The sequence below is a fragment of the Meriones unguiculatus genome, chromosome 3, assembly GCF_030254825.1.
Source record: "Meriones unguiculatus strain TT.TT164.6M chromosome 3, Bangor_MerUng_6.1, whole genome shotgun sequence".
Lineage (NCBI taxonomy): Eukaryota > Metazoa > Chordata > Mammalia > Rodentia > Muridae > Meriones > Meriones unguiculatus.
Window position 1 is genome coordinate 980,875 of NC_083351.1, and position 27,138 is coordinate 1,008,012.

Here is a 27,138-nt window from a genome sequence, read left to right on the forward strand (position 1 = left end):
GGAGGTTATTTGCCAGTGTCTCTGTAGGATGGGAACCCCAGGATGTATGGCGGCAGCGGCCCAGGTCTACTGCGGACCGCCACTCAGCTGACCTGTGGTTGTGGTAGGGGCTTTGCGGGTTTCGGGGGGGCCCCAAGACCGTGGTGGCAGTAGGACCGGAGACTTCGCAGCCGCGCAGGAAGCCGCCTCGGCCGGAAGGGGGGCCCCAGAAGCCTCCGCTGTGGCCGCCTCCAGCGGCCTCCTCAAGGCGGGGCCGAGCCGGGACCGAGTAGGGCCGAGCGGGGCCGAGCCGGGACCGAGTAGGGCCGAGCGGGGCCGAGCAGTGCCGAGCGGGGCCGAGCTCCGGCCCGGGCCACCCGAGCGGAGTCGAGTCGTGGCGAGGCGTGGGCGGACGAAGCCGAGTCCGGTCCGGGCGTAGCCGAGCGCCACCGAGCCGGGGAGGGGGAGCGCGCGTTCTTGGAAGAGCCAGCGCGGAGCTGGTCACATTCCTGGCCCGCACTCCGGCTGAGGCGGACGCACGGCAACAAACAACGCGGGAGGCGGGGCCGGCGCGGGCGGGGCGGGGCGGGACGGGGCGGGGCGGCGCGCGGCGGCGTGAGCTCAGCTCCCGGCGCTCAGTCCGAGCCGGAGCGAGCCGCCGGGAAGATGTGCGCCGAGTGCGCCGAGCCCCGCGCCGCCGCGGCGCTCTGAGGCCGCGGGCCAGAGGCGCCTCCGCCGCCCCGGGAGCCGCGCGCGCGGGCCGGCAGGCGGCCCGGAACCGGCGGGCGGCCGCGCGGGTGGGCAGGCCGCCAGGGGCCGGCGGCGGGCGCGACGCGGCCGGTCAGCACCGCCGGGACGAGCCGGGCGGGCGCCGCGCGGTGGGAGGAGCGGGGCAGCGGCGGCGCGCCGCGCGAGGACGGCCCGGCGGGCCCCGCGCCCGCGCCCCCGCTCCTCCCGGGCCCCTCGGCCTCGGCCGCCGCGGCGATTCGCGCCTCGCGGCGCCGGCACCTGCCCGCGCGCCCCCCGCGAGCCCCGGGCCCGCGAGCGTTGGCGTTGGCGTTGGCGGCGCGCGCCGGGGCATGCCCCGCGCCTAGAGCCCGGGGGGCGCGCGGGGGGCGCGCGGGGGGCCCGGGCGGCGGCGGGCGCGGCGCGGGGCGCGTGGATGTGGCGCCGGGCCCGGGCGGCGGCGGGCTCCAGCGGCGGGACCCCTTCGCCCCGCCCGCCTTCGCCTTCGCGCCCCCGGGCGAGGCCGAGGCCGGGGCCGTGATCGGCCGGGAGCCAGCGACGGGGGGCGGTCGTGGCCGCGGTCGCGGGCGGCGGCGGGGTGCGCGGGGCGGCGGCGGCGGCCGCGGGGGCCCGGGCGCACGGGAGCGGGAGCGGCCGGGGGAGCCCGATCGCACCATGGAAGCTGCGGCGGCCGGCCGGGGCGGCTTCCAGCCGCACCCGGGGCTGCAGAAGACGCTGGAGCAGTTCCACCTGAGCTCCATGAGCTCGCTGGGCGGCCCGGCCGCTTTCTCGGCGCGCTGGGCGCAGGAGGCCTACAAGAAGGAGAGCGCCAAGGAGGCGGGTGCGGCCACCGTGCCGGCGCCGGTGCCCACTGCCGCGGAGCCGCCGCCCGTGCTGCACCTGCCTGCCATCCAGCCGCCGCCGCCCGTCCTTCCCGGGCCCTTCTTCATGCCCTCGGACCGCTCCACCGAGCGCTGTGAGACCGTGCTGGAGGGGGAGACCATCTCTTGTTTCGTGGTGGGAGGCGAGAAGCGCCTGTGCCTGCCGCAGATCCTCAACTCGGTGCTGCGCGACTTCTCACTGCAGCAGATCAACTCGGTGTGCGACGAACTGCACGTCTACTGCTCGCGCTGCACGGCCGACCAGCTGGAGATCCTCAAAGTCATGGGCATCCTGCCCTTCTCCGCGCCCTCGTGCGGGCTCATCACCAAGACGGACGCCGAGCGCCTGTGCAACGCGCTGCTCTACGGCGGCGCCTACCCGCCGCCTTGCAAGAAGGAGCTGGCGGCCAGCCTGGCGCTGGGCCTGGAGCTCAGCGAGCGCAGCGTCCGCGTGTACCACGAGTGCTTCGGCAAGTGTAAGGGGCTGCTGGTGCCCGAGCTGTACAGCAGTCCTAGCGCCGCCTGCATCCAGTGCCTCGACTGCCGCCTCATGTATCCGCCGCACAAGTTCGTGGTACATTCGCACAAGGCCCTGGAGAACCGGACCTGCCACTGGGGCTTCGACTCAGCCAACTGGCGGGCCTACATCCTGCTGAGCCAGGACTACACGGGCAAGGAGGAGCAGGCCCGCCTTGGCCGCTGCCTGGACGACGTGAAGGAGAAGTTCGACTATGCCAACAAGTACAAACGGAGGGTGCCCCGGGTAAGTGTCCCCAGGTCCCGGAGGGGTTGGCCAGCTGTGCCCAAGGTGGGTGGGTGGGGTCTTCCTGGGCTGGGGACTCAGGGTTCTAAAGGTTGGACCTTAATGGTGCGGCCTTATCTGGCCGTGGCTTGTTTTGAGTTCAGAAAATTTGTGGGCCTTGGCGGTCTTTCTGTGGGTAAGGCCACCTTCGTGTTGTCTGGGCGCTGCACTGCTGGAATGGAGTGAATGAAAATGCCTTTTCATGGCAGATAGTTCCAGACCACATAGGCTAGGCTCTGAAGGTGAGAGAGAGAGGGAGAGAGAGGGGGGGGCTACCTCAAGCTCTGGGAGGTTAGGCTGCCTGGACCTAGGCTGCGACTTTCTGGCCCAGATCTCCATAGGACCTTGGCAGAGAATGAAAAAGTTTGCCCCCTTTCTCTCCTGTCACCTTCCTGTGGTTCCCAGCTGATTAGCCATGGGTGTTTACCAGCTCTCCTGTTTTGTCTTTAAATCCTGGGGCACACACAACGAAAGTGAAGCCAGCTGTCTTGGCAGAGATTTGGCACTTGGCCTGGTCAGTGGTGGCAGAGCCCTGTGTGTCGGAGTTGCTGATGGTCTGCAGTTTCCTTGGACTCACCCATTTCCCTCTGTTGCTCTTAGGCTTGGTGTGGAGGCCCAGGCTGTGTTGTATGTGAGTCAAAGAAAGCTTTGTGGGATCAGCTTGGGCATTTCTTGGACAACTTGGTGCCTAAAGCATTCACTGGAGTCCACAGGAAGTTTCTTTGCATCCTGAGTGTCTGTAACTTTTAAATATCCAAGCTTATTAAATTGCACACACAGAATGCTGCATTGGCTCAGCTATTCTTGGGAGACCTAATTAATTCAGCTATTGCATCAAACTTTTTTTTTTCTAAATCTGTGAATAGATGCTGCAGCCCGGTTTTCTCTGGGCGCCCCTCCAGCAGAGTGTCAGCGTTGTTGGGGGAGGGGCTCTGGAGAAGGATGGTCGCCTCGCTCTTTGGGGGCTGCACACTGCATATGCTGCATGTTCCAGCTAGGGCCGTGCAGGGTGGGAGAGGTGGCAGGCAGGCTGATGGCGGTACTGCCCGAGGAGACCCACCTGCCTGCCATGGCTGCACCGTGGTAGCTGATGTGGCCTGAGGTGGACCTGTGTCTGGTGCCTTGCTGGGACCACTGTAGAGATTGGGACAGATGAGGCTATGCCTCTGGCAAGCTTTCACGCCTGTTATCTTGGGAGCAGGCAAAGAATCTTGTCTGAGTTGGGTGTGTCTGTGTTTGTGTTTGTCTGCTCTGGGTCCTGTGTTTGTGGTTTTCTGTCTAGGCTTAGGGGACTGGTTTCTTTGTCCCAGCCACTTCTGAGTAGACTCTTGTGGTTCTGGGTAGGAGGCTCTTGGGCTCAGATGCCCATGCCAGCTCGGTGGGGATGGAAGGCAGCACAGCTCGCTGAGCAGTGGTCATGTGCTTGGGTATTTCCGCCGTGGTTTGTAGCAGCTCTTCCCAGTTGATAGCCGCGCAGGCAGTGCTCCGACACCTCATTTATTGAGTGAAGAGAAATTTCGCAAGTCCACTCAGGCAGTGGTGGCTTCAGCTTGGGTTCTGTGCTTTGGCCAGCTCCTGAGTGCTTACATGATAAGGGACTAGTGGACTGTTTCCTCTCTGTTGGGTTCTCCCAGCCCCTGGGTGACCCCAGCTCTGCCATCAGTGTTGCTACTCCCTTGACTCTGTGAGTCTGTAATTGAGGGTTTGGGCTGGACCGTCCTCTTGCAGGCCCCACAGGACCGCCACGTGCTTATCTGTGTGAAGCATAGGTAACACCCAGGGAGGGGGTGTCAGTCTGCGTGGTTGCAGTTCTCTTGTCCCAAGAGGAGGGGCCTGGGGGCCTGTTCTTGTTCACCGGATGTTACAACTCCTTAAGTCTGTCAAAGCTTATATTACTATTTTTGATCTACTGAGGAGAGGGCACAAGGAACAAAGAACTCACTGGAACTGCAGGGCGTGCAACTCTTGACAGGCCTTTGGGTCTCTTGAACTAAGATTGAGTTAAGTGCTTTGTGGGAAGTGGTGGGTGCTTGAGCCCAAGGAGGGAGGGTGCAGAGCAGTGGTTTTCCTGAGTCCTTGAGGCTCTGCTGATGTCTGTCTGCAGCCTGACGGAGGTGACCTCTGTCTGGCTGAGGTAGGGTCTGCGTGGATCAGGTGGGAGTGGCCTGGTTGCTGTAGAGTTGTGGTTTCTGTGGTCAGCTGCGTGCGTGTGTGTGTGGTTGTGAAGGTGGGGGAGTTCCAGCTTTGAGCCTGAAGACCTTGGTGCACCTGCCTCTAACCCCACATTGGCATGTCAGCCTTGACAGTGTGAAGGCTGGTGGTCTTCTCCAATGCCCTTCAAATGCCATGGGGAAACGGGAAAGCTCCACTTCCTGCTGGTAAAGCTTTGATGGAAGTGCAGGCCTCCTGGATGCTCAGGGACTCGGTCATGCCAGAGGGACCCCCTGGCCGCTTTACTTGTAGATTTGTAGGGAGCCAGTTCTGCTATGGAGCCTCATGGCCTTGGTCTCACATTCCCACTCACTGACTTTGTGAGCTTGAGCCAATTGCCTAACCCCTCTGTGCCTCATTTTCCTCGTGTCAGTTGTGGCTATTGCTTTGTGGAACATGTCCTACAATAATCATTTTTCTGGGGGCAGCACAGGTGTATGGGAGCCTCTGAGCCTCCTCCATCCAGCAGCTGTCTGGACAGGTCTCTCTTCCTCTTGGCTTGTTTGACTCAGTGGATCAGTCTAAAAATGAACATGGACAGTGCCACTTTGAGCTGCCACTTTGTGTGCTCTGTGGGATGTGGCTGCTGTCCCACAGGAAGATTTGTGATTGTGAGCAGCTGCCTTACCAGGCTGGCCACAGGTGCTGCAGGCTCTGCCTCCTGTCTTCTTCCGGCCAGAGCAGGGCCCCATTTGTGGGTCTAAGATGTGGCTCTGGCGTGGAGGAGCTTGGGTTGTCTTAGGTTGCTGCATCTCTGGAGTCTCGAGCCTGGGTTCTCGGGACTTTGCTCTGTCAGCTGATACAGTCACGTCAGGTAGACTGTTGGAACTCCTCACTGTGGGACAATAGGTCATGTTTCTTACCTGGACACCCAGCAGGTGGTCAGCTTGAGGGAGCACTGAGCCCGGCTATATTTGGGACATGGAGACGGCTTTGGGTGCAGAGCTGCGGTGTGCTGGGTTCAGGAGTCCCCTCAGTGGGTTGCAGTTTGCTCTTTTGGTTCTCTTGGGATAGGGTCTTGCCTTCCGAGTGGCGTGCGCATTTGTGTGCCACCTTGCCCAGCTCTGTTTTTTTCTTCCATGAAGATTGCGATAGGAGAAGACAGTGCCAGTATCCTGGGGCCCTGTCCTCTGGACACCTGCAGGTCTGGGTATTCAAAAGGTCAGCTGCCCTTTGTCCACTGGCTTCTTTTTGAAGTGTTCCTTGAGATTATGCCCTGTGGTGGGCTTTCTTTGAGTTACTATTGATTTTTCCCCTCGAAGTGCTTAGGCCAACAGTGTGGGGTGTCAGGCCCTGGTCTGGGAGTATAAAGGAGGGGGCTCTTCGGGTCTAGGATGGCTGCTCAGGTAGGGGTTCCAGTCAGAGGCTAGTGGGTTTTCATAGAGCAGACAGTAGCATGAGGGTGGGTCCTAGGATACCATAGCCAGCTGTGGGTGGGCAGTTAATGGGCAATGGTGCAATCCCACCTCTGAAAGGGCTGAGTTCTCATGGCGAATAGATAGCCTATTTGTCTATCTATAATGCTACCTCTGGGAACCTCTGGGAGCCATTTGGGTCCCTCACCATCTGGAGGAAGCAGGGTCATTGAGTAGCCCTCACCTTTGTCCCTGGCTGCCCACTGGAGGCCCTGGGTCATCAAGAAGCTTCCAGGAGTAAGGTCATTGACTCTGTCAGTGTTTCTCAACCTTCGCTGCAGCTGGTTTGTGTAATGTCTGTCTGAAGTGTGTAAGGGCAGACAGGATGTAGATGGTGAGGAAGTCTGGGCCAAGTGTGAACCAAGCCCTGCCCTAGAGCCGGATGCCCCCCGCCCCCCAGGTCTGAGCTGGTGTCTCTGTAGCTCCAGGAGGGAGGCTGCGGTTGAGGGGCTTGCCTGCCCCTGCTGTCTGGCAGGAGGTGAGGTGGCCATGGCCGGGACTGGACTCTGCAGTAAGTGTCTCTTTCTAAGGACTGCGAAAGTTGAGGAAAGGTTTCTTTTTTGGAAGACTTATGCAAGTTTCAATTGAAACGTTTTCTATAAGTTTCTTTGTTTTGAATCAAAACACAGTCTAGGTTACTTCTGAGAGCTAGGAGAGCTGACCTGAGCAGAGCCACTCCTGTCTTTTCCCTGGCTGCTGAGGAAGGGGAAAGAGCTGTGGCTTTGGGAGCTGGATACTATTTAGATGGGGGCTTGGAATCCTTGGCTGGGAGGTAGGTGCCTTGCTCCTGGTGCCCTGTGTGGTCATGGTCCACTGTAGTCGCTGACGTCACGGTGGGTCCCGTTATGCTAACTTGTCTATACCCTCCAACGAGGCTGCCTCCCACCTTCTCTGTGATCCAGTAGAGTCTGGTTCCTTATCTCGATCAAGTGTTATGTACCATGATCTTGCTGCCTGTCGAGGTGCTTTGAGAGGTTATCCTGGTCACCCTCTGGAAACACCCATGTCAGCAGGGCCAGAGCGCAGTAGGTGATTGCTACCTCTGCAGATGAGGCCCTGTCTCCAAGCTGTCTAGAGATCCCTGGATTCTAGACTCACAGCTGCCAGTATCTTACGTTCTCCACCAGAGACTGAGGTTTGGAAGTGGGAATGACAGTAGAGTGAGGAGGCAGGAACCTGTGGCCCTCACGAGACGCGCTCACAGAGTGACAGCACCAAGTGTCTTGTGAGGGGATTTGGCTATGCTTGTCTGTTCATTCTTTTGACCTGTTTGTGTGGAAGCAGATAAAAAGATCATGGCAAGAGCCAAGAGTCACCCATGATCTGTCTTGGTGTTTGGTGTTTGTTCCGTCTCTGACTTTACTTTTCAGCTTCTGAAAGAACGACTGAAGGAACGCCAGGCTTTCAGTGACGGAGAGGTTGAGGTGTAGCACCGTGCCTGCCCACGCTCTCGTGCGCGCTGTGGGAGCAGTCTGCTGTCTGTGGTGGTAGGGGGTGTTTTCTGTTGGGCTCATTACAGCTGGGTCTCTGGACAGTGGGAGTGGAGGAATGAGTCAGTGGAAGCAAGCAGTCACTGCTGGCAAGGCTCAGAGCCCAGGTCTCCATGGCTGCAGGAGGGGGAGAGAAGGTTGGCATCTTCCTTGGTGCCATTCTCTGCTTATCCATCTTTCTCATTGTGTGCCTTGGAGAAAGCTGTTCTCGTGCAGATGACATGGGGGATACCTGGACCCTGCCTCCAGTTGGAGTACTTGGAAAGCCCTGGAATGTTTCCCTTGGCTGGAAGCTCTGAGCGTTGATGTTCTTCCCAGCCCTCTCCGAGCTGACTGTGGCTTCCTCTGGAACGTTCGCTGGTCACTGTGAAAGAAACAGCTCTTGTTGGGAACAGCTTCCTGTAGCTCCCAGTGCTCGTTCAGGGAAATGCAGTGGCCAGGCGTGGGTGGCAGGGGCTGGCTTTATACCAGGATCTGGTAGAGGTGATGGTGTGCAGTGCAGACTTGTGGGCTGGCAGGTGGAGCTGACCTGAGGGCCAGGGTGATAATTGGGCTCGGATGTGACCCTTCCCCTTCCTGACTTCCCCTGAGTTTGTGTGTGAGATGGCAAGCGTTTGGAACGCGGGATCACCGCATGTGAGGTGACAGTATGTGGCGGGGGGGGGGGCTACTGAAGTTCTCCAGAGTGGGCTTGCCAGTTTAGTGAGTGTTGTGGCTGTACCTCTGTGTAAGGGGTGGGTACCATGTGGCATTGCGCTGACGCTGTTACTTGGGATTCTGTGGACCCTGTGCGTGCTGATAGTGATAGTCTCCTTCGGTACCAGCGTCTTCCATTGCTGTGAGAAAACCCATTGTCAGCCTACAGGCTGTTTCTAAGCCTAGTGTTGTCTGTCCATAAGTAAGTCTGTAAGTGACTGGAGTGAAAAATGGCATTTTCCTGCATACCCTGCAGCCGGTACTGGGCACTGCTGGTCTAGCTGCTGAGAAGGCCAGTTGGGGTGGGCGGCTGCCAGCAGAGTCTGTTAGCTCTGCACTGAAAGTAACATGGGAATGTTTTTGTTTGGGATGTGGAATGTCACCCTTTGCTTATAGACAGGATCTCTTACTGCCTGTTGTCATTTTTATTTTTTGTGTGCATGTATGTGTACACATGTGTCACGTGCCTGTTTGTGGAAGCCAGAGGTTGATGTGGGGTGTCCTTCTTTATCCTTCCCCATCTTAGTTTGAGGTTGACTCTCTGCACCCAGAGCTTGCTGTTTTGGCTGGACTAGCTGGCCAGCAAGCTCCGGGTCTGCCTGTCTCTGCTGCTTGGTGCTGTTGTCACAGGTGCATGCTGTGAGCGTGGGTGCTGGGGGTCGCAAGCATTGGAACTGCCTGGCCATCTCTCCTGGGACCTTGGTATCTGTTTTTAGAGATGAGGCTGATGAAGTCTCTCTTGCCTTGCTGGGGTGCCTTTCCTTGAGGTGTAGGTAAGGGTAGCCAGGCCTCTGGGAAGTGTGAGGTTCTCATTCGTTAGTGTCTTAAGTCCTAGAAGGTCTGTGACCTGCAGGAGTTGGGATACTTATGGAAACCAATTTGCGTACATAGCAGTACTGCTGACCCAGAGTGTGCTGCCACTAGGGACTTCTCTGTGCCAGTTGCTGTGCCAGGGCCAACTTGATGGTCTGTCCCCTCCTGGTATATCCGGAGGGTGGGCCTATCTGGGTCCCCACTGAGAAGTTGTGGGTAGACAGTTCAGACCTCAGAGGACCCCTCCCCCCCTTGCAGTTTTTTTTTAGTTCCCAAAGCAGAGTATGCCCCAGAGAAGTACTGGAGTAGGCTGGCCTAAAGGGGAAGAACCAGCAGTTTGTTGGCTGTCCTTCCGTGGCTCCTGCATCCTCAGCATGACAGTGGAGAGGCCCTTTCTGCTGGCCTGCAGATGACCAGGTGGCGTGGCTGGGGCATGCTGCTACACCTGCCATCCTGGAGGACCGGCATCTCTGGACTCTCATGCAACCACAAGCCAGTCTTGGCTTCAGCAGCCTATCTTTCTATGTTCCAGTTCTGTTCAGGCTGTTGGGGTAGGGTGGTCTCCTTTCTCTCTCTTTTCTTTTCTTTATTCATTTATTTATTTTATGAGTGCTCTATCTGCTTGTACACCTGCATGCCAGAAGAGGGCATCAGATCTCATTATAGTTGGTTGTGAGTCACCATGTGTTTGCTGGGAATTACTCAGGACCTCTGTAAGAGCATCCCATGCTTTTAACTGCTGAGCCATCTCTCCAGCCCCTCCTTTCTCTCCATCTCATCCATTCCTGGCACCTGAAGGTAATAGTCTGCTGTTTAGAGGGGCAGGTGTTGGGGTACCTTTCCGTGGGAGAGGGAGAGCCCTGGATTTTCAAGAGAGAAACTTGCTTTTTGGGGAGGAGTCTGTTGGCTGTGCACAGGAGTATAATTCTTTCAATGGTTTGGACAACACCGTTGGAACACCAGAAAGCAGGAGGCCCCAGGAGGGGTGGGATGTTGCTATGTAGCCTAGACTGCTCCTGACGTGTGCATCTCCTGTCTTAGTCTTTTGAGTTGAGGTTACAGGTATGCAGCACCACACTGGCTGATGCAGGGCCTGGACTTTGACCTCTCTCTCTGGGAGGAGGTGGACCAGGCTGGCAGGCCAGGGACAGCTGGGCCATACCATAGAACCCATGGGTAGGCCCTAGTTCCATATGTGATGCTAAGGGTTTACTTGGTCCTGCAGAAGCTAAGCGAACGTGGAACCTGTGCTGTCCCAGGGCTGGGCCGGAGTACAGCTGCAGGAAGCCCTCGCTGCCCCTCTCCCACCTTGCTGGACCTTGCTGTGGGTGTCCTGTGTTCTGGGCTGTGTTGCTAGGGAGCCTGCCCTAGCTTGTTTGTCTCTTTTGGAGTGAGGCCCTGGTGGGAGATGCAAGGATCCCCATGGCTGGCATGTTCTGAGATGAGGCCTTTTCTGGGAACTTGTGGAGACCTTCTCTGTACTGCTGGGGCTGCCACCTGGTGTTCAGTGGTGTTGACTGTCTTTTTTCTGCTTCACCTGCTGCCTCCTGCTTCCTGGTGTTACAACGGTGTTGCCCAAACCATTAAAAGAATTATACTCCCAAGTTGAATGATATGCAAATGTAGTCAATTAAGCGAGGGGATTTTAATTAGCAGTTTAAGTTCATGTGTGAAGTGCCTTGCTTTAATTACTTGACAGTTTTGTTGTAAATTTGCTAAGTTTTTTTTTGCAGAACTATCAAAACTGTGATTTTTTTTTTTTTTTTTAAACATCCTTCTATGCAATAAGTGTCGCCCAGCGCGCCTGACCCTGGTGGGTTTGTCTCAGTTTATAAAGCTCTTTAAACCGTGAAAACAAGGTGGACCCTGTAGGTTGCCACACGGCTCAGTTAGTTAGTGAGGTCACACAGGCTGCCAGGGTGACTCCCTGCGCCTCCCTGGTGGATGCCAGGGAGAAGCCTCCTTTCAGCTTGGGTCTGGTGCTAACGGAGCACATGTGTTCTACCCAGGAGTAGCTGGGTACCTGGAATGAGAGTCAGGAAGACTAGGCTTGGTTGGAGAGCTCTGTGGGTGGGCACAGGGCAGCAAGGGGCCTGATGCATGCCGGTGGCCAGCCCTAGACAGCGTTCTCAGAGTCTCGGGGTTTACTGTTCCGTTTCAGATAGGTGAAGAGTCCTGATCTTTGAAGTTCTTTGCCTTGCCACCTGAGGTTCAGGACAGGAACCTTTGCCTTGATTCTCCTGAGTTGGAGAGTGAGTGGCGAGAACAATGGAGGCCAGATGCAGCCTGCTCAGAACCACTGGTTCTGAGCCCCTCTTACCTCCCCTACTGGGACATTCTGGTGTATAATGGGTGGTTGTTATCAATTCCTTTTCTTTTGGTTGGATTTATTATTTGCTCTGTCATGTCTGTTATGGGGAAAGAGGGTTTCTTCTCTGGTTTTTAATTCCCTCAGATTGACTCCTAGTCATACAATGCCCGATGCTGCAGATGTATTCTGAGGAACAAAGTGTTGGGTAGTTTCTGTTGTTGAACAGAAGCATGCTTACATAGATCTAAGTTGTGTGGGTTCTGTCATAGCCCCGGGTGCCAAGCTACAGACCTGTGCAAGGTGTACCAGTACTGAATTGTGTAGGCAGCCAGAGAGTGGGTAAGTTCTCATGCATCCACTGTATCTAAGCACGCAGAGGGCACAGTGCAAATACTAGATAGGAGCCAAATGTGGCGGCATAGGCCTGCAGCCTCAGCACTTGGGAAGCTGAGACATGAGGATGGCGTGTTTAAGACTGTCTCAGAGGGAGGAAGGAAAGTAGAAAGAGGGGAGAGGGAAGGGAGAGATACATACGAGGTTGTAGGCGTTTTTGAGAGCCATAATTTTCTTGGGCTGCTTCTGTGCATGTGGTCTCTTACTAAAGCATTGGCTTGAGGTGTACAGGGCTGCACCTGCCTGGGCTTGAGTTTTATTTTCTCATTTAAATATTTAATTTGGATTAGGTTTTGGGGGTTGTGTAATTTAAGTGGCTCTCATGGAGAAAGTGCTCTTTTTTCCTCTGTAGAGTGTGTGTCTGTGGGCTGATGAGGGCGGACCAGGACTCAGCAGGGTGGCTCTGCTGAACCATCACTCTCCGTCCCCAGGTTCTGCTCTGTTCTGGGTGTCCCAGCATTTTGGCGAGGGTGTGTCTGGGGGACTTTCCAAAAGCAAATGCCAGTGAGTGAGGAGGAACTGAAGAAGGGATAGCTGGTGCCTCAGTCTGAAGAGATGTGTGCTACTGCTGGTGAAGACAGAAGACTGGCAGAGCTGGGTCCATGGGCCAGGCTTCCAAACCCATCGAGACCTATGGTGCCCAGTTGGTGGAGGTTAAGGTGGAGTGTCTTGAGCTCAAAGAGACTGTCTGGTGCTGAAAGAAAAGTAGGTGTTCTAGAAGTAAAGCTCTTTTCCTTTGTTAGCAAAGGGAAAACCACCACAGTGCTACAGCGAGGACCAGCACGGCGAGGTCACAGCATCTCGTGGGGCCTGGCTGGCTACCTCAACGCTCCCGCCGCAGCCCGCATTAGTGGTGTGTCAGGAAGAACCTCAGCGTCCTGTCCTTCATCCTTAATGGTGGGGCATTAGGTAGAGAGGCTGGGGGACTCTGCCCTTCTGCATGGCCTGAGCTCGCCCCCCGGGGAGATGATCTTCCTTTGGCCACCGTGCTTGGAACGAAAGCCCTGGGCAGCTCTGCCTAGAACAGGTGGAGCTCTGTGGCTCTGAACTCCGGCCTGTCCAGGACCCTGCAGGTCATCGTGTGTCCTGGGTGCAGTTCTCCCCTCCACCTCTACTGCCTTCAGCCTCAGCTCATGAAGAGTTGAGATTCTGGAAGGCAGGGCCTCTTGCTGGGCTCGCCCATCCCCTGTCCAGAGAGAATGGGGGACTCAGATTCCCTCTGCTCTCCAGTGGGACAGGGATGTTTGTCACTTCAGGGCGTGCCTCACATTTACCTGCACCTCATGGCCAAGCTGCATCCAGACTGCGTTCTGTATTCTTGTTCCCAAACCCTAATTACCACGAGAACAGGGACACAGCAAAGCCACACCGCCACGAGCAACACTGCATTGCCAGCTGGACAGGCCTAGAGAACAGCACTGTAGACCCAGCACGCTGTACTCACGGAGCCAGAGGCGGGAACAGAGCGGCGCACAACAGGAATGCCAGGTTGTGATACTGCGCTTCCAGTTCTGGACACACACCTCTTCCAGCACTGAGCCACCCCCGGTTCTGGACGCACACCTCTTCCAGCACTGAGCCACCCCGGTTCTGGACACACACCTCTTCCAGCACTGAGCCACCCCGGTTCTGGACACACACCTCTTCCAGCACTGAGCCACCCCGGTTCTGGACACACACCTCTTCCAGCACTGAGCCACCCCGGGATCACACTGACCCAGGGTCACACACAGCACTCTTGATGGTGCGAGTTATTGATGGTATTCGGTGGTGCCACAGTGAAGCTTCCCCAGTGTATGGAAGACAAGGCCTAAAGTGTCAGGTGCAATTAAAAAAGAAGTGAGCGTTTGTGGTGGGCTGTTCAGAGAAGATTCTCACTGCCAAACTTGGTGGCCTGAATTTGATCCCTGGCCTTGAAGTTCTTAGGTGAAAGAGACCATTCCATTCTTGCTCCTCCTGCCACGCTTGGCACCATCCTTTTTTTTTCCTCCTGTGCCTCTGCCTCTCCCAGTGCTGGCTGGGGTTAGAGGTGTGCGCCACATCTGGCTGTACCATCTGTTTTGGTTTGTTTTGTTTTGAGACAGGGTTTCTTTGTGTAGCCCTGTCTGTCTGGGAACTCACGCTGTTAGTTCAGGCTGGCCTCAGATTCAGAGACCGGCCTGCCTCTGCCGCCAGAGTGCAGCTCCTCCCTTCAGTGGGGGTGCAGTTCTGGGCATTAAGCACGTTACCTTGTGCAGTTGTCACCACAGTCCTCTAATTGATTTCACCCATCCTGCCCTGAAGTTCGGCCCTGTTAAGCCCTGGCCTTTCTGTCCTTTCACCCCGACACCGCTATTCCTGGAAAGTCTGCTTCTGACAACACAGTGGCTCTTAGAACCTGAGATTTGCCCTCTGCTGACTGTCTCCAGGGCACCAACCAACCAACTTTCCCACCTTCCTTTTTCTGAATGAGTGTGAGCACATACGGACCATGACACGTGTGGAAGTCAGAGGACAACGCTTAGGGTCAGTTCTGTCTTGCTAGCATGTGGTTTCTAGGGGTGGAATGCTCAGGCCATTGGGCTTGGAGCAAGCACCTTTTCCCGCTGAGCTGTTTTCTCTTGTTTTTGATACCAGCCACCATCATGGTAGAAGGTAGGACTTGGTGGTCTGCGCTCTGAGGTCGATGGTACTCTGCGCCTTGTTTTTCCGCTCAGTCTCTGTCCATTTTGACTTAGTGGCTTGTTTTTATGAATATTACTGTGTGTGTGTGTGTGTGTGTGTGTGTGTGTGTGTGTGTGATTGCCACATACGTGGGTGCCCATGGAGACTACAAGGCGGTGCTGACTTGTATCTCTGGAGCTAGAGTTTCAGGCAGTTGGTTGTGAGCCGCATGATGTAGGGTACCGGGAAATGAGCCCCCTCCACGGGAGCAGTCCATGCTCTTCATCACTCAAACAGGCTCTGCTTTCTGTTTTACCCAGTTTTAGCTTTTACCTGTTTTGTATTACTCTATTGTTTTGCCTACTGGTGTGGACCATGGTTTCTCTTTGTGCTTTTGTGTGCCAGCAGACAGGATCATTTGGAACTGGATTCTTCTGTGTTAAGGAGATTTTGGTGCCTGTAGTGGTGTGTGACTGCCTACTCCCTGCCCCCATAGGGGCTGTGCTTGGGTTGGCGAGGATCGCCCTGTTTGATGTGGAGCTGGAAGCAGCCTGACCTGAGGCAGGCTGGGAGCATGGCCTTGGAGAGCAGGTGGGCCTGAGCGCAGGGGCTGCTCTGTGGAGCACCTCCTGTGTACTTGGACCATGCTGCAGGAGGACATGTGCAGTAGGCTGTTTTTGTCTTTTGGGAGGCCTGTTCAATATCTTTTGTGTGCCTGTGTATGTGCTTATGTGTGCATTTACTGGCATGTGTCTAACGGAAGCAGAGCCTGGATGAGGGTACATCCACTTGGGGAAGAGGACAGCAGGAAGGCTTAAGGCTGGAAGGGCCTGTCTTGCTGCACTCTGGAGAAGGAAGAAGAAAGGACTTTCTGAAGCATCCTTCTCTGCACGCACAGTTCTGCATTCCTTCTCGGTAAGGACCACCACTGGCTCAGCCTCTGCTTTCCAGAAAACGGGCAAACAGTGCAGATCCCCTCTGGATAGGAATGCATTCTCTCACTTTCTCCCCCTCTGGAAGGAGCAGGTCTGTTCAGTTTGGCTTTCAGAAAGAGCTGGCTAGAGCCTACCCTCTCTACTAAGCCTCGTGCCTCCAAGCACTATTTCCTGTGCCTCAGTGTACCTTCCTCCTTCACCAGGGTTGCTCCATCATGACCTCTTCTTTGACTGCTTTGGTGTTATTGGTTCTAGGGAGCCTGTGGGTGACAGGTGGCCTCGCTGGGCTGTGTCTACTGTTGGGCTTCAGTGTCTCACTGTGTGGAAAGTCTATGTGGTGAATCATGGCAGCTCATGTGCATGCCCCATGCAGAGCCCTCTTGTTTCTTTCCTGGAGCCCGACAGCCTGGCCAGCTGCCTTTCCAGACAGCACTATATCCAGAGCCTGGAGTGTCTTCCTGGACCGTCCTGCTTTGATTCCTCTTCTAGGGTTATTCTGTGCAAGCTGACTGCTCAGCCAGGCCAGCTGCCATTCCCAGCATTGGTTTGTAAGTGTTTTCTCTTGGCCTGGTAGCACTGGCAGCATGGCTGCGGTGACCTGGACTTGTCATAATTGTTGAATGTTAATGAGGGAGACTAGGGGCCTAAGCCTGGGTGGTTCTGGAAAACCAGGCCCAGGCCTTTTTGTTTTGCAAATTATGTTAGGATCCCCCTGCTAGCAGTGGGGGGTGGTACTCGTGGGATTCCAAAGGCGAGCCTGCTGCCTAGAGCAGGGGCTGGTAGCCTTTGACCTGCTGCTGCAGGGAAGGTGGTTCTTTGTGTTTGGCTTTAAAGAAAGGGAGTCTTGGTAGACTATCAGGCCAGCACTTTGTCACCCTCCCTGCCTGTGAGTGGCCCATAGTGAAGTGAAAGTCACTTCTTGCTGTTGTGGGATGAGGTTTTCACCTTCCCCTTCCTGTGAGACACTCAGCAGCGTGTTGTGCTTCTGGCCAAGTGTCAGTGTGTTGGAGCTTAGAGAGATGTGTTTGGTTAGAGAGGTGAGATCCTAAGTGATGACTGGGCTGCGGTCACGGCCTTTCTGTGTGGAGGAATCAGAACACCCTATGAACAAACACCTAGACAATATTGTCTCCTTTTTTGGGAACCAGCTGTATTCTGTGAGCAGTCTCAAGCCACAGTGGCCTGGGCACAGTGATGTGACCCGTAGCCAGCGGGGACACTTAATCAGCGATGGATGCTGAGGCATCATGAGGCACACGGAGTTCTTTGGGCATTCAGGAAGACTAGCAGGCCTGAGTCTGTGTGTCCATTTGTGTCTGTGCTGATAATTCCTGGTTTTGCTAGGTGCATCTGACTGGGGTCTTGGGCCATTGCTGTCCTTGCTGCGCTGGGAGGCACAGGCTGAGGATGCTGGCAGCTCAGGGGCCTAAGTGGCCAGGTGGGTATTCTTGCCGCTGCCTCCTGTGCCTGGTGAAGGGAGTCACTTCTCTGGTGAGTTCACATGGTATCTAACCCCTCAGAGCAGGGGCTGCTGAGGCATTTCCAGATTTACTGTTGAAGCAGTGATGACAGTTGCTTGATCTTGGAGAATTCTTTGGAAAAGCATTTTTCCAGGAAGCAAGCAAGGCAGTATGCCCAGCACCCTGCTGCACTGGGGCTGAGAAGGTGGGAGAATGAGGAGCCAGTGGGCAGGGCCACGCCGGGTTCTCGCTGTAGTGTGTGGCAGACCCTCCTCTCCCTGCCTGCCGCCTGTGCATGGCACAGTACGTGTGCATTCATTCATTGCTGCAGTTTAGTTCTGACGACAGCTGAGATTTGCTGTTGTTGAGAACATTTGGGATTTTTGCAGTTGGATGTTACTCGACTATTTTGGGTCTGATGTTTCCACCTGATTCAGAGAAGCCACTGAACATGGCTGACTGTGGCCCATGGAGCACAGGTCCTTGTCATCATGCTGGGGCCCTTCTCAGATCATGACGCTCCTGAATCTTGGTGCTGCTCTGCGTGTGCTGCCTTGGAGGCTGAAGGAGGAGGGCACTATCCTGTCCTTGAGTTCACCTGTCCTGGTTTAAGACTTTCTGTCGTGAAGAACCTTCAGGTGGTTAGAGAGCCATGTGGGATGCTGTGTGTGCCGAGCGCCTGTGCTCGGCCTCAGTTGCTTCTAATGCAGCGGTTTGACTTTCCCAGTGCTGTGACACTTGAGTACAGTTCTCCATGTTGTGGTTACCCCCAGCCATAAATTACTTTTGTTGCTACTTCATAACTGTGATTCTACTACTGTTACGTGTTTTTGGAGCAAGAGGTTGAGAATGCTGCCCTAAGGGAGCATTTTGTAGTTGCTTTGAAAGACAGGGTTTCATTGTGTAGACCAGGCTGGCCCTGAACTTAAAGTTTATCTACTTAAGAGCTACCTGTCTTTGCCTCCTGAGCAATGAGATTAAAGGCGTGTGTCACCGTTCTTTGCCTGTTTTTTTAGTTTTTGGGTGGTGGTAGTGAGGGTGCCCAGGCAGTGGTGTCAGCCCTGCAAGACAGGCCTATGACTGCTGGGAGCCTGCTGCCTTGCCGGAGCCTGGCTGAGCCAGGTGTTCAGGGACTCCATGGCACTTGGGCTGGTATGGGTGTTTGCACTCTACTTTGGGAGCCTTTCCCATCTGTGGTTACTAAGTAACCAAAGAGAAGACTTTCGGCCCTTGTCATCCCCTGTCCCCGTGAACTTTGTTCAGTGGGTGCAGGGCTGTTGTGATCCTGCCTGGCCCAGTTATGCGTGGCCTTTGAGGCATAGGGCTCTGCTACATAGATTGCCCCATCTTCCCGTCACCATGTCACGGTCATTTTGCTGTCTGTGTTCTCTCTCTCTCTGATCACCCATTGTTTTTGTTGATAACTTTTAGAGAACTAACACACACACACACACACACACACACACACACACACCCCAGTACTCCAAATTGGGCCTATCCTTGTTTGGCCTATCCTGTGGTGTTGCTTACTTTTTTTTTTTTTTTTTTTGAGACAGGGTTTTCCTATGTAGCCCTGGCTGTCCTGGACTCGCTTTGTAGACCAGGCTGGCCTTGAACTCACAGAGGTCCTTCTCCCTCTGCTTCCCTGAGTGCTGGGATTACAGGCATGTGCCACTGTGCCCGGCTGCCTGCTTCCTTCTGACTGGGTGACTGCCTGACTCCCCTGTTTTAGACTCAGCCCCACTGTACCAGCAGAGCCCATGCTGTTGCATTGGAGCTGCTGTCTGTGCTGGCTGATGCTGGTTTAATGCATTACCGTGAAGCCCACTTACCTGACACAGTCACAAGTCTCCATCAGTTAAGTTTGGGTTGTACAAAATGGCTGCCTCCCACAAACTCTGCCAAAAGCTGATCTACATGTGGTTGTTGGTTGTCTTCCTCAGCTTCTTTTTGGTTAGAAGCTTGGGCTTCCTCCCTTTGGTGTAGTCCCCCCGCCCTCATCCATTGGCTCTATCAGTATGGCCAGACTGTGGCTTACCTACCTGAAACTGCCTAGGAGCTGCCCATCCATTGTGCAGCTGTTGGAATTTCACTCTCTCTGGCAGTGGCTGTGCTCAGGCATGCACCAGACTCCTCTGTGTTAGGCTTTCTCACACTACACAGGTTGCCCTGGTGTCTTCAGTAAGATGGGTGTGGGTGGCTGTGAGTGAGAAGGAAAAAGTCAAGATACATAGGTGCTGAGGATTTTAAAACTGTCCTCCCTTTTTCAGATTTTAGTTTTGATATTTTAAAAAATTTATGTGTGATTTTGATGGTGTCTCTGTGCACATTAGTGCTAGGTAAGAGAGGACACCAGAAGAGGGTGTCAGATCCCCTGGAGCTGGAGTTACAGGTGCTTGTGAGCCATTTGGTGCTGGTGTTGGGATTGAAGTCTGGTCCCCTGCCTGAACAGCAAGCACTCCTTAACTCCTGAGCCTTCTCTCCAGCCAGGGATGACCACAGGCAGCTACCCACAGTTCTGTCAACTTTGCTATCCCAGACAGTTCCCTTTAGTTTTTAAAATAAAATCTATCTCACTTTGGGCTGTTGAGACGGCTCATCAGGTGAAGGTGGGGAAGGTGCTTACCACTAAGCTGGCAGCCGCGTTCCTGGAGCATGTGGAGAGGACAGAGCCGCCCCTGTGGGTTGTCCTGTTATAGCATGTACCTGTGCACTTTGCTAGAAAATGTGACAATAGCAACAAAATAAAATTTATCTTGACTTAAAAGTTTTGAAAATCTTCTAAATACAGGTTCAGTTTCTTCTTAGTTCTTCCAGGAAAGCTGATGAAATTTTGAGTGGATCCCTGTTTCCTGAGACTGTAGCATGATTGAGGGTCAGGAGGGCACTGCAGGACTCCTAGCCAGCCAGATTGCTTGGGCCCTTAGACCCGCAGAAGCCCTGGCCTGTTACCCTGTTGAAGGCATCATCTTTTCGAGCTGCTGTTCCCTGCACAAAACCCAACAATTCAGTGACGGCGCTTAAAGAGGAGACAGCGCGCTGGCGGTCTGTGTGGTCCGGTTGCTCTTGGCCTTCCCAGCAGAACCTGGGTTTCTGCTTTGGGTCTCAGCCGATGCTCTGCCCCTGTAGTCTCAAAGCTGTTGGTGGCACTAGCGCCCCAGGAGAGACTAGGATTAGAAGAAGGGAGGCTTGCCAATGTTCTAGATATTTTATGATTTGGTTAAATTTGCTTCAGTTGCCATGTGTACCACACTGGCTATCCCAGACCTCAGTCCAGAACACCCAGATGCAAACTGAGACTTCTGGCTCCAGTACCAGCCACCACACTGAAGAAAGCGGGCGTTACTGAAGGAAAGCCAGGAGACGCCAAAGGACAAAGGAGTCTTGAGCTTCTTTATTATTTTTATTTACTTTTGAGACATGGTCTCACCATGTAACTCCATCTTGAAACCACTGTGTAGAACAGGCTGGTCTGGAACTCCAAGAGCCCACCTGCTTCTGCCTCTGAGCACTAGGACTAAAGGCATGCACAGTACCAGCCTTGAGCCCCCTTTTAAAGGAAGTTTGCTGGAAGTATTTTTTTAACATTGTAGTTTTCTTAAAAAAAAAAAGTTATTAGATAGGGCATGATGGTACACACCTTTATCCCAGCACTTGGGAAGGAGGCAAAGGGTAGCCTGATCACAGGGTGAGTTACAGGCCAACCACAAGGGTATTGTGTCTCAAGAAAGATGTGACTGTGTGCCTATGCAGGTGTGGGCCCTTTCTGACAAGTGCCAGCCTGTGTGTGTGGAGGTCATAGGACAGTTTTAGGGAATGGGTTTTTTCCTTTCACCACGTGGACCCAGGGGCCAAATCAGGTTGTCAGATTGAGCAGCAAATGTCTTCACCCGCTGAGCCATCTTTCCAGCTCCCTAGTTTGGTTTTGTCTTAATCCTCTTTAGTTGCTGGAGGACAGGGTCTCTTTCTGTAGTTCAGGCTGACCTTGTACACACAGTGATCTTTGGAGTACTAGGGTTAGACATGTGAACTATCATCCTTGACTCAATTTTAATTTTTGTTTCCAAAAGTTTATTGAGGCCAGGTGTGGTGGTGCACGCTCTTAATCCTAGCACTCTGGAGGCAGAGCAGGTAGATCTCCGAGTCCAAGGCCAGCCTGGTGTACAGAGTGAGTTCCAGCCAGGGTTATACAGAGAAACCCTATCTTGAAAAACCAAAGTTTATTAAGGGACGGTGGGCTGAGGAACAGGTTAGAGTACTGCCTCAATTTAACTTTCCATATGTCTTCTTGGTGTTCCTCAGCCAGAAGCCTAGGCAGCTTTTCTGTTGGGGGAAGGGGAGGTGTGGCCACAGAGCAGCCCTCTCTTGAGTTTCTAGACTGCACATGTGTTCTCCCACACCTTCCTAAACACTCAGCTTCATCCTGGAGGCTGCTAGCCTCCAGCAGAACACCTTGCTATCATTCCCAGGGACCTGTTGGCACATGTGTGCTCTCACTGTCCAGTGTGTCTCTCAGAGTCCACATGTGTGCTCTCAGTGTCCACATGTGTGCTCTCAGTATTTACATGTGTGCACTCGGTGATTAGCCACAAGCTCCATGGTCTTGATGGTTAGCCAAGGTCTGAAGCAGAGGCAGAAGCAGGCGCGTAGAAAGAGGAGGTGATGAGAACTCAGCTCTGGTGCCCTTGCCTGGCAAGGCTGCCATCCCTAGAACCTGGTGAAAAGATGGTACCTGGCGCTGATGAGACCTCTGTGTGTGCCTCCTTGTGCACCACACGCAAGAGGGCATGAAAGCACTTGGTGGTGGATGGCTGGGAAGGGCACACCACAGGCCTTCCTGGTGATTGTATAAATCTTGTACCAGAGTACCATCCACAAAACAGTTCCTTGGGGGAGGGAGAGGTCTCTGTCCTAGATGGCCCACTGAGGAAAAGTCTCAGCCACAGGCTTGGTCCCTTTTTGGGTGTCCGTTTTGTCATGGCTGTGGTCTTGCTCCCAGGAGGAGACCACACCAGCCCAGGCTATGGAGAGAGAGGAGTGGAGTCTGCAGCCACTGTGCAGGCGCTCAGCCGCCTGGCTGCAGGCTCTAGTGCTTACCCAGTCGTAGGTGTTCCTGCGTGTCTAGGTGGGCTGTTAAGGGAATTGGCATAGCTCTACCCAATGCATGTCTTAACGTACAGGAGTTGCTCAGTTATGCCGAAATGCTGATGTGAAGAGTGTTGAAGGCCACTGTGCAGAGAGGCCTGCATAGAATGCATAGAACATTCTGTGAACATTCTGAGCTTGCATAGAATGTGGTCTTTGCCTGCGCAGTGGGGCCTTGCAGCTTGTTACTGAGGCATGTGACCCTGTGGTGCTGTCACCTCATGCCAAGAACCAGCATACTCTGCAGGCTCAAGATCTTACGGAGGGTTTACTCCGCTGCCTTTCCTGCTGGTCATGCTGAGCATGATCATTCATGCTCAGTGGTCCTATTAAGCATGAGCACAGCTCACGGCCATCCATCGGTCCTGTGTCCTGATGTCTGCCCCGAGCTGTTCTTCTGGGTAAAGTGAAATTGATGGGCAGGGTAGTAGTGGGAGCTAAGCGTTTCCACTACATCTCTGCAATGATCACAATCTTGACTGGGTTGTTTGGGAGTTTGCTGCTCAAATACTGGCTCCTTGCTATGGGCCTGTGGGTTCTGGAGCTGGGTTTCAAAGTTAGGACTCACAGTGTTCTAGACAGGAAGTGAAATTATGACACAGGGTGGTCCAGGTAGGAAAGAGCCAAAACGCAGCATCCCAGACAGGAAATGATGTCAGGACATAATGACACTAAAAGTATATGAGAGAATCATCAGTATGCCACCAAGTCTTAATAAAAATGGCCAGATTCATGAAAGCTTGATGCTTTGGGGCATCAGATGTCGGAGGCGAGTATTGAGGAGAAGTAGTAGGAATTCTGAACAGCTGAGCAGGGATTGGCAGCATTGTGCTTAGTGGCAAGGATTGACCTGCCAGGGTGGGAGGCCAGCCAGGACTACATAGTTGAGACCTCGTCAGAAGGAAGGAAGGAGGAAAGGCTAGACCCACCTACCTGTGGCCAAAAGGACTTAGGCAAAGGGGGGTCCTGAATGTTGTGAACTGACCATTGACACAGGCACTAGGCCATGTAAGGTGCCTTGGTTAATGGTGAAATATAAATAGAAGATCTATACTTTGCACAAAAAACTCAAAAAGCAGGAAATGACCTAAGAGGCATATAGCATGTAGGGCTAGTCCATTCCAAGCAGTCCCAGGCAGTTACCACAAAACCACAGTTTACGCTCAGTCAGCTTTTCAGTGAAGTGACAAAGACAGCTTTACACATTTATGTCGGCTTATAGTTTCAGAGTTGTTTTTTTTTTTTTGTTTTTTTTTTTTTTAATAAGCCTGGAAGAAAATATGAGATAGTATGGCACAGGAATGCTGCTTAACGTGTTGCAGCCAGGAAACCGAGACAGAAGAGCAGGAACAAGTAGTCCTTCCACGGCCTGTCTCCGGTGACCCGAGTCCTCTCACTAAACATTCCTCCTAATCTGCTTTCCACTACCTTCTGACTAAATCACTGACAACTCAGGGGATCGCTTCCCCAGAGCCCTGCTATCAGGGCAAGCACTCTGTCCTCACCTCCCTTCCTGTCTGGACAAATTTCTGCCCTGAAGTTGCCTGTCTGGCCTCGTTTCCTCTCCGCTGTAGTGCTGTCCCCACCTTTGAGCATAGTTCTGTCCGTGGTCTGCATCACCTGTCTGCTGCTAGTTGCTGTTCTCAGGTCTTTTCTTTACTCTGACTGTATCTGTGTCTCTCTGTTATGGAGCTGGGAGGCCCTGTTCAGCGTGTCCTTTCCTGGCTGGTAGCCTTTTTTTCTTGCTTCTTGGGCCTCTGTCTTGTTTTGTCTTGTTTGTTTGTTTTTGGAACACCTGCCTATGTGGCTGGTGCTTTTTCTTCATCTCTTTCTTGGTGTTGCTCTCTGGAGATTACCTCAGCCTAATTATCTTACACTTTGTTTTTAGCTGACTACTTTAGTTTCTGGAATTTTGTTTCAATTTCTAAAAAGGAGTCTCTCTCTCTCTCTCTCTTTGACTCACTCAGTCACTCACAAATGCCATACTGTTTCCTGTTGTCAGTTTTTAAAGAGACTTCTTTTTCTAGCCTCCTGATTCCTCTTCTCTGGCTAGAGTTAGATCTCCTTCAGGAACATCTCTCTTCGTGTTGGAGATTCTTGACTTGCAGGTCGTATCAGGGCTGAAGCAGCCAGGTTCTGCAGGGTGCAAGGTCCTTGGAAGCATGCCTGTTGCTCCCCCCTGAAGACCCCTGCAGACTCTGTGCTAGCCCACCTCCTGGGTTTCTCTGAGTCTTATCTAGGCTTCTTGGCACTTCTCTCTGAAGCTCTGCCTTAGCCTGGGTCTTTTTTAGGCAGTTCTTTTTCAGAGAACAGGGACTGTAGTGATTGATTTTCTTATTTGCTTTTTGTTTTGTGATAGGGTTTTTGTTTGTTTTTTATTCCAGAGTGGTTTTGGATTCTGTTCTTCATCCATGGCCCCTTGAGTTCTAGGATTGTAGTTGTGTATCACCAGTCCAGGTTACTTGTGATAACTGCAGAGACAGTAGAGTTGGAGCATACCTCTTCTGTTTTGAAGCTATTTTTCTTTCTTTTAAAAATTATGCTTGGACCAGTGGCGGTGGCGCACGCCTTTAATCCCAGCGCTCAGGAGGCAGGGGCAGTGGGTTCCCTGAGTTCAGTCGAAGTCAGCCTGGTCTGTGAAGAGCGTTCTAGGATGCCGTGGCGTGTTCGTACACATGTGTACGTATGCATGCTTGTGTGCACTTTTTCAGATACCAAGAGACAACATGGAGAGCTGGTTCTCTCCTTCTGTCACACAGGTCTCTGGAGGAACTCAGGCCATCAGACTTAGCGGCGCGCCCTTACCTGAGTCACTGTGCCTCCCTTGAAGCTAGTTTTGTTTGTGGTGTTGCTCCATCTTCTCTGTCACGTTCAGTTGACTTTGCGAGTTTTTAGGTAGGTACTAACCTGGCTGTGTGCCACAGCATACATGTGGGGGACCTGCAGAAGATCCTCTCCTTCCACCACGAGGCTTGCAGGGATCAAACTCAGATTGCCAGGCATGGTGGCAAGTGCCTACACCTGCAGAGCCGTCACACTGGCCAAGGCATTGACATTAATGGAGGAGGAGATAGAGTTTTAAAATGGAAAATACATTAATGCCATTTATTTGTGACTTTAACCAGAAGTCCTCCGATAATCCAGACTTCTTCTTTTAGAGTGTTTTATCACTTTAGTATGTGTGTGCATGCCAGCGTTGCACCCTGACCTCAGTGTCTGTAGCAGGCCCAGTCTTGATGGTGTTCTGAGAAATGGCTCGTGACCTCTCTAGGAGTCTAGGATTTACAATCCTCAGAGCACATCTGAAAAGTAGATTCTGTTGTATATGGTGCAGAATTAAGAAAAATGGCAACTGTAAGGCACTTGGGTGTGGTTTCATGGTGAGAGCTCAGCCTCTTGCCACAGGCTGGGGTATAGCTCAGAGGCAGCACACTTCCTCCACATGGCCCATGCCCAGCTCAGCCACTGGGATCGTGAGACCAGGAATAGCCCTTCAGGTGGAGCCTGGGCCACAGGGAATTTTGGTTTCCTCTTTCTTGTCCCCCGGTTTTGGTGCTCACCACCCCTTCAGTGTCCCAGGTTGGTTGATCGCCCGCTGCCAATCCCCGAGAGCTTGGTGGAACCTGGAGTCTGTTATCAGGGAGTGCTTCCCTCTGAATGCCTGAGGCCCGGTGCAGCCTCCAGCAGGCAGTTGCTCCCACTGCTCATTCTGGGTCTGGGACGGTTTATCCTGATGGTTTTCTGGACTAAAGGCCCAGGTGTGAGCTTTGGCAGTGTAAGATGGCTTCTGAAGTGGTATGCTTCAGATTTTTTCATTGGAGGTTGGGCCTGAAAAATGTGCATTTCTGACAAGTTCCCAGGAAATGTGTCGGTGGCTGCTGCTGTGCGGACCACGGTAGCCTTTCCTGCCTAGGTAAACAGGTCTCAGAGGCCCAGGGTTGTGTCTGCTCCTGCCTGGGTTAGTGGCACCACAGCAGAGTTGGAGCTGTGAGTCAGAGCATGTGTTCCCAAAGTCACAGGCAGTGATTTGCCCTTCACAGTGATCTAGAGAAAGATGTGATTGCCACTCTGTGCTGCCTTGTTTTGGTGAAATGTTTTGGGATGGAAAAAGATATATTTGGAGTTACTGTTCATAGAAGAAATGATGGCCTTTTGTTGCTATGTTACGGGGTCATGACCTGTGGAGAGTGCTTAAAGCTACAGAACAAATGAAAATCTTCCCATGCAGGGTCCAGCTGGGGTGATGGCTGCATTATTATTTCAGATGGTTTTTGACGTATAATTAGCATGTAGGAAGCTGCAGTCTTTTATTTACTAATTCACGGTGCTGTCTGTACTCAGGCCGTTGTTCTGAGTGTAACCCGTGACCTGGTGCTCCTGCCTCTCGCTACCTCCTGAGCGTAGCATTGCAGGAGCGTCCCTCCGTCCCTCGTTTCTCTAATGACGGGCCCAGCTCAGGGCCAGCTTGGGGCAGACACTGTACGAACCGACCACCTCTCCAGCTCTTACGCCTTGAAGTACATCCATTTGCGCACGTAAAGCAAAACAGTGAATATACTGAGCCAGCCAGCCCATCTCGCACTGGACTCCTTAGGACCCCCGTGACCCCTGTGTTCATGAAGACCTTGTGGAAATATCACTGGTTCTTTCTTGTCTCTCCTGGTAGTATCTGGTTGTGTGGCTATGTACCCTTTTTTTTTTGTTCGAAACAGGGTTTCTCTGTAACTTTGGCAGTCCTGGACTCGCTTTGTAGACGAGGGTGGCCTTAAACTCACCGAGATCCACTTCCCTGAGTCCTGAGATTACAGGCGAAGCGCTGCTGCTGATCCTGGCTAGATGAGTCCATTTTTAATTCAGTCACCTGTTGGTAGTTATGATTCTAGTTGCTTGTTGCTCGCTTGCTGTTTTGAAGACAAGGTCTTGCATATGCAGCTCAGGCTAGCTGTTTGCAGTTCTTGCCCTCTGCTGAGATCACAGGTGTGCGCCACTGCGCCCAGCTGTTGCCGCTCTTTCCCCTGGCAGTAGAGACGACTGAATTTTTGTTTCTCAGACTGTCTTTCAGAATGGCCACGCCCTTCCACAGCTCTAGCTCCTTTCTCTAGCTATGCTGTTAGTCACTCTGGCTTCACACTGTGATTGACAAGTGCATTTTCTTGGTAACGTGTCGCCTTGTGTTATTTTTAAACGTCTTACTGTTCATTTTGCAGCCTCTGTGATGAGGTGTTTGGTTATAGCTTG

General features: G+C 53.5%; 1 protein-coding gene across 2 annotated transcripts in view; it reads left to right on the forward strand.

Annotated features, from left to right (window-relative positions):
* Window positions 1-1,256: 1,256 nt before the first annotated feature.
* The window catches only part of Ski (SKI proto-oncogene), a 61,224-nt gene continuing 35,342 nt past the window's right edge, over window positions 1,257-27,138 (forward strand). For both annotated transcript variants that reach the window (XM_021655504.2, XM_060378922.1), the window contains exon 1: window positions 1,257-2,349. In XM_021655504.2, the coding sequence (XP_021511179.1) occupies window positions 1,381-2,349 (969 nt within the window). In that variant the 5' untranslated portion in view covers window positions 1,257-1,380. The remainder of the gene's footprint in view (window positions 2,350-27,138) is intronic.